Source organism: Clarias gariepinus, chromosome 26, assembly GCF_024256425.1.
Source record: "Clarias gariepinus isolate MV-2021 ecotype Netherlands chromosome 26, CGAR_prim_01v2, whole genome shotgun sequence".
In the NCBI taxonomy this organism is placed as follows: Eukaryota; Metazoa; Chordata; class Actinopteri; order Siluriformes; family Clariidae; genus Clarias; species Clarias gariepinus.
Window position 1 is genome coordinate 24925001 of NC_071125.1, and position 13250 is coordinate 24938250.

The window sequence follows — 13250 nt, forward strand, 5'->3', positions numbered from 1 at the left end:
TCCTCGATCCAGCAGCACCTCGACAGTTGGATAAAAATGTTTAATAAAAGCGTGAGCGTTAGTCACACGGGTGAGTCACAGACACAGAGGGGGACGGTCACGTCAGACGTGTGGAGCTGGAGTCTGTCTGAGAGCATGACCGAAAAGATTTACTGACTACACACACACACACACACACACACACACACACACACTACCTCAAGCTAATCAGAGTCAGAGACTAAAGGAAACACCAAACAGCATCTCTGCTGATGTAACACACCCAAAATAACAAGTCATCACACACACACACACACACACACACTCATAATGAAACATGTGCTAATGATTTCTCATCAGGTGCCAAGCAGGCACAGGAACCCAGCAAGGACAGTCAGAGAAACACACACTGAGTCTGAGACACACCCTGAGTCTGAGACACACTAAGGCTGGGACACTGAGTCTGAGACACACCCTGAGTCTGAGACACACTAAGGCTGGGACACTGAGTCTGAGACACACCCTGAGTCTGAGACACACTAAGGCTGGGACACTGAGTCTGAGACACACACTAAGTCTGAGACACTATGAGTCTAACACCCTGAGTCTGAGACACACTAAGGCTGGGACACTGAGTCTGACATACTCCAGGTCTAACACACTGAGTATGAGACACACAAAGTCAGAGAAACACAAAGTCTAAGACACACTGAATCTGACACACACAATAAGTGAGACACACAATGAGTCTGACAGACACTGAAACTGAGACACACACAATAACTCTGAGACACACTTAGACAAACCAAGTCTGAGACACTAAGTCTAACACACTGAGTCTGAGACACTGAGATTAAGTCTTAATATCACACAATAGGTCTGAGACACTGAATCTAAGACACACAATGAGTCTGACAGACACTAAGTCTGAGACATACTGAGTCTGAGACACAATAAGTCTGACAGACACACACACACACACACACACACACACACACACACACACTAGGTGCATTTTTTACAAATTAGTGCATAGAAAAAAATCCCATACATTACTCACAACCACACAAAAACCACATAGAACATGAAGTAACTGTCATGGCAGTGCACACACACACACACACACACACACACACACACACACACACACACACACACACACACACACACACACACTGTGCAGGATGGAGATGGATGGAGGTGTGTTCTCTGGAGGTGATGTTGATGGGGAGGGGCAGACTGGTGGTGTGTGGAGGGGGTGTGAGTCTGTGTGTGTGTGTGTGTGTTGAGGGTGAGAAGGTGGGCGTGGCATACTGACCATCTGACTCGAGGGGCGGCGGCCAGAGGAGATCTGACCCGAACTCACAGGAGCGACGCAGCGAGTTTCCGTTCTCAGCTACACCGAGCATGGTTTTCCTCTTCAGAGAGAGGTGTGCGATCGGCCCTGGATTTGTTAGGGAGAGAACCAGAACCAGAACCAGAACCTTAGAACCAGAACTTTAGCCGATGATGAGTTGCTCATGGACACGAGGACAGCAGGAGTTTAGACAACGAGACGCTTCCTCTGGCACGACTCACATCAGGATGGGAATGACTCAGGAGCCGAGCATGAGCAAGAGCGACCTACAATAACCCCCGTGTTGTGACCCCCCATACCCCCCCCCCCAACCTGTTTATTAATGCCCCAAATCCCCCACCACCACCACCCACACAAGTTGGAACAACCAAGTTGAGGCGGTGTTTGTCACACGTGTGAGTTGCTGTTGGTTCTCAGAGCAGCTGTGAGGTACAGTACAGTGTGATGAGCTTTAAAACCAGCAGCTCCTGAACAATAAAGGGTCCTTCAACTAAGGGGAACTGGTTCCTTCAGTAGAAAAGAACAGGAGCACGCAGCTCTGCACAGGAACTCACTGTCTCCCACTACACTGCTCTTCCTCCCTCACTGTGTGTGTGTGTGTGTGTGTGTGTGTGTGTGTTTCCTACTGGGCCACGTGTTTACATTTACAATGAGCTGCCTGGATTGATTTAACATCTGCGCAGCACACAGTACATTTTTTCACAGGGCAGTGCCTGAGTGCTCTCTTCCTCCACACGCCTGCGCCGGTGTCACATAGCAGACGCTAACAGCTTACAACTAACCGCTAATGTCTGAGTGCTAACAGCGCTGGCTGATAAATCTACTCGAGAGACACAGACAGGAAACAGGAGAGGACGAAAAAGCAGACAGAGACAGCGGCGATGCTCAAAGTATTGCTCAAGCGTAGATCCTAAGAGGAGGACGAGGGGAACGAGGAAGTTAAAGAGGGGGAGGGAGGGGGAGGGGAGGACAAAGGTGTGCTAGTTACCTGGTTTGCCCACGTGCGTCTGGGCGAGGACATCTGCGAGACGGCTGGCGGCGCCGCTCCCTCCGCTCTGCGTGGACGAGGATGAGGACGAGGTCGTGGAGCCGTGGTGGATGGCACGGCTGATCCAGTGCTCCATGCTGGCGCTGCCCTGGCTGGAGGTGGGCGTGCCTTTGCCATGAAGCCCCTCCTCCTCCGAGCCCGACGAGGTGTCTGTCAGCGGGGGCAGAGACGAGAGCGGGGAGAGGCCTAGTGAGAGTCACTCACACCCACACTGCGCTCACACCAGACACGACACTGAGGGCAAGCATTTCCCACTGCACTGTCACAACATGAACCGGCCCGGACAAGAACTCACGGTACTCAGAACACGGGTCAGCATACAGTATCCGTGACAACAGAGAAATTGAACGATGACAGAGGAGAAACCAGACTGCTGTGTGTTTTAGGTTCTTGCTGCTTGTTTTGGGTTTGCTGGTGTGTGTGTGTGTGTGTGTGTGTGTGTGTGAGTGTGTGTGTGTGTCGTTGCAGTATATGTGGCCCATCCTGAGTACCATTCGTTCCTGTTGGCACCAAAGTCAAACAACTGGAACTTTCAGCCATTTTAACTTTGATTGGTGCAGTGTGCAGTGTGAAGAAAAGGGGCGGGGCTGAGACTCACCTGGAGGTGTGTAGGCGTCCATGGAGGTCTGTACCACTAACGAGCGGCGTTTTGATGGCATCGGCACGGCCACCTTCCTCTCCTTGTGTTTAGCGAGAGCAGCCTGAACTGCTTCAGTGTGAACATCTGCAACACACACACACACTGTGAATGCACTCTGCGTTCTCTCACACATCCCGCGTGTGACTTGAACAGTGCAGCTGTGGCCAGCTGTAGAGAACGTGGCTGCTGACTCACCTGATCTGTAGCGCTCGTCCCGGGTACCCGAGGAACGCCTGCGGTGGTAACGGGAGGCAGAGGAGGGAACCATGGGGGGGCGGCGCTCGTGTCCCATCGACACGTCCAGCCCTGGATATCAGAGAGAGAGAGACACTGTCAATTATACAACCGGGGTCTCCGTGGTAACAATGACTCCGTCATCAGATCCAGAGGAACACACACTCACACACACACACACACACACACACACACACACATAAACGATAATCTCTCCAATGTGATGTGTTTCTAAGTAAAAGAGTGTAAGTTGTGTGATGTGGAGTTCAGTGTATGAGAGACGTGTACAGAAGAGAGACTGCAGTAGAGGTCAGAGTTCACCCGAACGAAAGGACGTGTGACCTTCACCTTACTGTTAACACACACACACACACACACACACACACACACACACACACACACACTCACACTACACTCACACACACTCACACACTCACACTACACTCGCACTACACACACACACACTCACACTACACACACACACACACACACACACACACACACACACACACACACACACACTCACACTACACTCACACACACTCACACACTCACACACACACATTTACACACACACATTTACACACACACTCACACACACACACTCACTACACACACTCACACTACACTCACACTACACTCACACTACACTCACACTACACTCACACTACACACACACACACACACACTCACACACCACATCGAACCCCCAACCAGTCTGAGCTGCACACGGTGACACTACACACACACACACACACACACACACTCACACACACACATTTACACACACACTCACACTACACACACACACTCACACACTCACTCACACACACTCACACACACTACACACACTCACACACACTCACACACTCACACTACACACTCACATTCACACACACACACACACACTCACACTACACACACTCACACACACAAACTCACACACACTCTCTCTCTCACACACACACACACTATCACACACTTTCACACACACTCTCTCACACACTCTCTCACACACTCTCTCACACACACAGACACACACACACTCACACCTATATTCTGTCACACACATTCTCTCACACTTACATACACTCATACACACTCTCTCACATACTCTCACACACTCTCACACACACTCATACACTCTCACACACACACACTGACACATACTCTCTCGCGCGCACGCACACACTCTCACACACTTTCTTACACACTCTCTTACCCACTCTCTCACATACCCTCACACACACACACACACACACACACACACACAGACACACACTTTGACACACCCTCAAACACACTCTCACACAGACACACTCTCACACAGACACACACACACACACACACACACACACACACACACTGGATTACAGCCATAATTTCATATTATACTAACAACCAGACAGCCTGTTGCCATGGTGACAAACAAAGGCGGCATCACCATAGCAGACAGACCAACAGAGAGACAGCCAAAGACACACACACGCACACACACACACACGCACACACACACACACGCACACACACACATACACACACACACGCACACACACACACACACACACACACGCACACACCCTGCGATTTCTGATCTAAAGTCAGAATCAGGTACTAAAATTGTTTTTGTTGGTCATTAGTAATGACATTCTGTGGGTTGCCATGGTTACACCAGTAGCTCCTGAACAGTGTGATATGGGAACACACACTCCACAGGTCTCTACAGAACATCTGCTGAAGCTCCTGTCTAACAACAACATTATAATAAAAATACAGAGCAACAGTGTTTACAGTAACAACACCAGACTGTGTACTGTCTGTAATTCTGTTCATTCAACACTCCAGGTCTGGTTCTGGAACCGTGAGCGAGAACCAACAGGATGATATCTAACTAATATTCACCTGTGCTGGAACCACTGCACTTTACTGCTCCTGGTCATCAGAACATGAATTGTCCAAAAAGTCTGAAACCTGTGCTATGTGTCACAACATAAACATCACTTTGTCTAGGAAACAGGAAGCAGTCAAGTCCAAACAGGAAGTACCTTCCAGGGACAGCATGGAGATTTTTACCTGGAGGCTGTGGAAGATAAGCGCCGATGAGTTTCGCTCTCTTCTTCTCATAACCTTTCTGTGTGATGTCACCTGCAGCAAAAAGAGGAGAAGAACCCAACATTAGAACATCTCAGCACACAAAACCTCTCCTCTGCCAGAAAACTTTAAATTACACGTTTTAAAACAGTAATAAATATTACAGAAGAGCTTTTATTCTTTAACATAAATTAAAAAGGACTTTATGCTTTTCATCACAGTGAATTAATGACGTGTCTCTGTTACGTGTCTCCATCACATGAACTCCTCAGACACAGAAAGTAAACTGACTGAGGCAGAGGGTGCCAATACTTTAATATCGGTAAGCTAAAGCGACAAAGTGCCAGATCCCCTCAAAATGCCACAAAAACCCACATGGTCATATTTCTGTGTGAAACTTTAATGTGGTTAAAGTAGAGCATGTAGGGTCACTATGTGGGTCACTATGTGGGTCACTATGTAGGGTCCATCATTTCAAGTTACGTCTTTGTTTGTCACATATACATTATGGCACAGTGTAATTCTTTCTTCACATATCCCAGCGTAACAGTGACAACCAGGTGTGAGAAATGGACAAAAAGTGAAAAATCAGTGGACGGGAAATGGAGTGTAAGAGGAAAAACTTTCTTATTCCTGTGATCAAATTGTTGCTGTAACTTAGTCAGACGTCCGGCGGGTTAGTGACTCCATCACGGAACGACTCAGAGCTTCATTCTAACACTACATTTTATTGTACATCATATTGGACATTAAAATCAGACGAGTGAATGAATGAATGATTTCTTTCAGGATGTCGAGAGGTGAACCAAGCGTGATGTGTAATAATTAATACAGCAGCGCTTTCCTTCCTGTCTCTCATCACAAAACATTAGCCATGGGCTCTGTCCTCATCTTTCTGTAAATTAGGGGACGATGCAATGAAGGGGGACAACTTGATGCAGACAGATGACGCAATGAAGGGAGACGAAGCAATGCAGCATGGACAACCGGATGCAGGAGGACGACACAATAAAGTGGGGCGACATGATGCAGGAGAATAACGCAATGAAGGGGGTGACACGATGAAGGGGGACGACGTGATGCAGGAGGAAGACACAATGCAGGAGTACAGCACTATAAAGGGGTCGACGGGATGCAGGAAGGGGAACCAGGGAAGGGGGACGACGCAATGAAGGGGGACGACGCGATGCTGGAGGAAGACACAATGCAGGAGTACAACACTATGAAGGGGTCGACGAGATTAAGGGGGATGACGCGATGCAGGAAGGGGAACCTGAAAAGCGTATGACACGATGAAGGGGACGACGCGATGAAGGGGGACGACGCGATGATTGGGGGGCCACGCAATGTAAGGAGAAGACGTGTAGCAGGAGGACGACAGGATGCAGAAGAAACTCGGCAGACACAGAGAAACAACCTCTCCACGACTCAATAACCACCTTTTAAGCGCTATAGTTTTATCGTTAATACAGCAGTGTATGCAGGCGTCTGGTCCCCGAGGACTGATGAGAACCTCCCTCTGGTTCTCTGGAGCGTTCCTCAGAGCAGCTGAGGATGGAGATGAATCAGCATGAGGCAGAAGAGGAGAGGTTTATAAAAAGAAGTTGGATGATTCACTTCCTCGCTCCCCCACACCGACAGTCAAACGTCCCTCACGAGTGTAAAGCTTCCTGTTCATCCTCCGAGGAGAATCCAGCCCACCTTCCCCTCCCCCTCATCGCCACTCCACGGCCCCCCCCCCCCCTTTACTCCCCACCACTCCCCAACATCTGTACACATCTGGAGCTGAAGCGACTCAGAGAACACCGCCGCTAACTGTCCGAGTCTGTGTGAGAGGAGACGCACCAGGCTTTATTATCAAATGAAAAAGTGGGAGGAGTTAAGAGTCACATGAACACGAGAGACCAGGATCCTGGAGAAGGTTGAGGAGAAGGTTAAGTGTCTTCAGCAGAATCTGGATCTTCAGTGGAGACACTGCTACACACACTGCTACACACACACTCCTAAACACACACACTCCTACACACACACACACTCCTACACACACACACACACTGCTACACACACACTCCTACACACACACACACTCCTACACACAAACACACTGCTACACACACACACTGTTACACACACACTGCTACACACACACACTGTTACACACACTGCTACACACACACACACTGTTACACACACTGCTACACACACACACACTCCTACACACACACTGCTACACACACACACTGTTACACACACTGCTACACACACACACACTCCTACACACACACTCCTACACACACACACACTCCTACACACAAACACACTGCTACACACACACACTGTTACACACACACTGCTACACACACATACTGTTACACACACTGCTACACACACACACACTCCTACACACACACTGCTACACACACACACTGTTACACACACTGCTACACACACACACACACTGCTACACACACACTGCTACACACACAGCTACACACACACTCCTACACACACACTGTTACACACACACAGCTACACACACACACAGCTACACACACTGCTACACTCACACACTGCTACACACACACACCGCTACACACACACTCCTACACACACACTGTTACACACACACTGCTACACACACACTCTTACACACACACTGTTACACACACACACTGCTACACACACACACACTGTTACACACACACACTGCTACACACACTGTTACACACACTGCTACACACACACACACTGTTACACACACACACACTGCTACACACACACTGCTACACACACACACACTGTTACACACACTGCTACACACACACACACTCTTACACACACACTGCTACACACACTGCTACACACACTGCTACACACACACACACTGTTACACACACTGCTACACACACACACACTCCTACACACACACTGTTACACACACACAGCTACACACACACACAGCTACACACACTGCTACACACACACACCCACTGCTACACACACTGCTACACTCACACACTGCTACACACACACTGCTACACACACACTGCTACAAACACACACCTACACACACACACTGCTACAAACACACTCCTACACACACACTGTTACACACACACACTGCTACACACACTGCTACACACACACACACTGTTACACACACTGCTACACACACACACCCACTGCTACACACACTGCTACACTCACACACTGCTACACACACACTGCTACACACACACTGCTACACACACTGCTACACACACACACCCACTGCTACACACACTGCTACACTCACACACTGCTACACACACACTGCTACACACACACTCCTACACACACACACACTCCTACACACAAACACACTGCTACACACACACACTGTTACACACACACTGCTACACACACACACTGTTACACACACTGCTACACACACACACACTGTTACACACACTGCTACACACACACACACTCCTACACACACTCTGCTACACACACACACTGTTACACACACTGCTACACACACACACACTCCTACACACACACTCCTACACACACACACACTCCTACACACAAACACACTGCTACACACACACACTGTTACACACACACTGCTACACACACATACTGTTACACACACTGCTACACACACACACACTCCTACACACACACTGCTACACACACTGCTACACACACACACTGTTACACACACTGCTACACACACACACACACTGCTACACACACACTGCTACACACACAGCTACACACACACTGCTACACACACACTGTTACACACACACAGCTACACACACACACAGCTACACACACTGCTACACTCACACACTGCTACACACACACACCGCTACACACACACTCCTACACACACACTGTTACACACACACTGCTACACACACACTCTTACACACACACTGTTACACACACACACTGCTACACACACACACACTGTTACACACACACACTGCTACACACACTGTTACACACACTGCTACACACACACACACTGTTACACACACACACACTGCTACACACACACACACTCTTACACACACACTGCTACACACACTGCTACACACACTGCTACACACACACACACTGTTACACACACTGCTACACACACACACACTCCTACACACACACTGTTACACACACACAGCTACACACACACACAGCTACACACACTGCTACACACACACACACTCCTACACACACACTGCTACACACACTGCTACACTCACACACTGCTACACACACACTGCTACACACACTGCTACACACACACACCCACTGCTACACACACTGCTACACTCACACACTGCTACACACACACTGCTACACACACACTGCTACAAACACACACCTACACACACACACTGCTACAAACACACTCCTACACACACACTGTTACACACACACACTGCTACACACACACACTGCTACACACACTGCTACACACACACACACTCCTACACACACACTGTTACACACACACACTGCTACACACACTGCTACACACACACACGCTGTTACACACACACACTGCTACACACACTGTTACACACACTGCTACACACACACACACTGTTACACACACTGTTACACACACACACTGCTACACACACTGCTACACACACACACACTGTTACACACACTGCTACACACACACACACTCTTACACACACACTGTTACACACACACACTGCTACACACACTGCTACACACACACACACTGTTACACACACTGCTACACACACACACACTCCTACACACACACTGTTACACACACACAGCTACACACACACACAGCTACACACACTGCTACACTCACACACTGCTACACACACTGCTACACACACACACCCACTGCTACACACACACACCCACTGCTACACACACACACCCACTGCTACACACACACACACTGCTACACACACTGCTACACACACACACCCACTGCTACACACACTGCTACACTCACACACTGCTACACACACACTGCTACACACACACTGCTACACACACACTGCTACAAACACACTCCTACACACACACTGCTACACACACACTGTTACACACACACTGCTACACACACACTGCTACAAACACACTCCTACACACACACTGCTACACACACACTGTTACACACACACTCCTACAAACACACTCCTACACATACACTGCTACACACACACTCTTACACACACACTGCTACAAACACACTCCTACACACACACTGCTACACACACACTGTTACACACACACTGCTACACACACACTGCTACAAACACACTCCTACACATACACTGCTACACACACACTCTTACACACACACTGCTACAAACACACTCCTACACACACACTGCTACACACACACACTGTTACACACACTGCTACACACACACACACTCCTACACACACACTCCTACACACACACACACTCCTACACACAAACACACTGCTACACACACACACTGTTACACACACACTGCTACACACACATACTGTTACACACACTGCTACACACACACACACTCCTACACACACACTGCTACACACACACACTGTTACACACACTGCTACACACACACACACTGCTACACACACACTGCTACACACACAGCTACACACACACTCCTACACACACACTGTTACACACACACAGCTACACACACACACAGCTACACACACTGCTACACTCACACACTGCTACACACACACACCGCTACACACACACTCCTACACACACACTGTTACACACACACTGCTACACACACACTCTTACACACACACTGTTACACACACACACTGCTACACACACACACACTGTTACACACACACACTGCTACACACACTGTTACACACACTGCTACACACACACACACTGTTACACACACACACACTGCTACACACACACTGCTACACACACACACACTGTTACACACACTGCTACACACACACACACTCTTACACACACACTGCTACACACACTGCTACACACACTGCTACACACACACACACTGTTACACACACTGCTACACACACACACACTCCTACACACACACTGTTACACACACACAGCTACACACACACACAGCTACACACACTGCTACACACACACACCCACTGCTACACACACTGCTACACTCACACACTGCTACACACACACTGCTACACACACACTGCTACAAACACACACCTACACACACACACTGCTACAAACACACTCCTACACACACACTGTTACACACACACACTGCTACACACACTGCTACACACACACACACTGTTACACACACTGCTACACACACACACCCACTGCTACACACACTGCTACACTCACACACTGCTACACACACACTGCTACACACACACTGCTACACACACTGCTACACACACACACCCACTGCTACACACACTGCTACACTCACACACTGCTACACACACACTGCTACACACACACTCCTACACACACACACACTCCTACACACAAACACACTGCTACACACACACACTGTTACACACACACTGCTACACACACACACTGTTACACACACTGCTACACACACACACACTGTTACACACACTGCTACACACACACACACTCCTACACACACTCTGCTACACACACACACTGTTACACACACTGCTACACACACACACACTCCTACACACACACTCCTACACACACACACACTCCTACACACAAACACACTGCTACACACACACACTGTTACACACACACTGCTACACACACATACTGTTACACACACTGCTACACACACACACACTCCTACACACACACTGCTACACACACTGCTACACACACACACTGTTACACACACTGCTACACACACACACACACTGCTACACACACACTGCTACACACACAGCTACACACACACTGCTACACACACACTGTTACACACACACAGCTACACACACACACAGCTACACACACTGCTACACTCACACACTGCTACACACACACACCGCTACACACACACTCCTACACACACACTGTTACACACACACTGCTACACACACACTCTTACACACACACTGTTACACACACACACTGCTACACACACACACACTGTTACACACACACACTGCTACACACACTGTTACACACACTGCTACACACACACACACTGTTACACACACACACACTGCTACACACACACTGCTACACACACACACACTCTTACACACACACTGCTACACACACTGCTACACACACTGCTACACACACACACACTGTTACACACACTGCTACACACACACACACTCCTACACACACACTGTTACACACACACAGCTACACACACACACAGCTACACACACTGCTACACACACACACACTCCTACACACACACTGCTACACACACTGCTACACTCACACACTGCTACACACACACTGCTACACACACACTGCTACACACACTGCTACACACACACACCCACTGCTACACACACTGCTACACTCACACACTGCTACACACACACTGCTACACACACACTGCTACAAACACACACCTACACACACACACTGCTACAAACACACTCCTACACACACACTGTTACACACACACACTGCTACACACACACACTGCTACACACACTGCTACACACACACACACTCCTACACACACACTGTTACACACACACACTGCTACACACACTGCTACACACACACACGCTGTTACACACACACACTGCTACACACACTGTTACACACACTGCTACACACACACACACTGTTACACACACTGTTACACACACACACTGCTACACACACTGCTACACACACACACACTGTTACACACACTGCTACACACACACACACTCTTACACACACACTGTTACACACACACACTGCTACACAC

The 13250-nt window shown here is 48.7% G+C and overlaps 1 protein-coding gene across 5 annotated transcripts in view; it reads right to left on the bottom strand.

Moving 5' to 3' along the window:
- dip2ca (disco-interacting protein 2 homolog Ca) overlaps window positions 1-13250 on the bottom strand; it is an 80207-nt gene that overhangs the window by 35170 nt on the left and 31787 nt on the right. For 2 of the 5 annotated variants that reach the window (XM_053488201.1, XM_053488200.1), the window contains exons 2-6: window positions 5332-5403; window positions 3220-3330; window positions 2983-3108; window positions 2325-2534; window positions 1298-1423 (exon numbers count right to left, since the gene is read on the bottom strand). In XM_053488201.1, coding sequence (XP_053344176.1) covers window positions 1298-1423; window positions 2325-2534; window positions 2983-3108; window positions 3220-3330; window positions 5332-5403 — 645 coding nt within the window. Of the gene's footprint in view, window positions 1-1297; window positions 1424-2324; window positions 2571-2982; window positions 3109-3219; window positions 3331-5331; window positions 5404-13250 lie in introns of all 5 variants that reach the window. The other 3 variants (XM_053488199.1, XM_053488198.1, XM_053488202.1) reach the window with 2 other exon arrangements.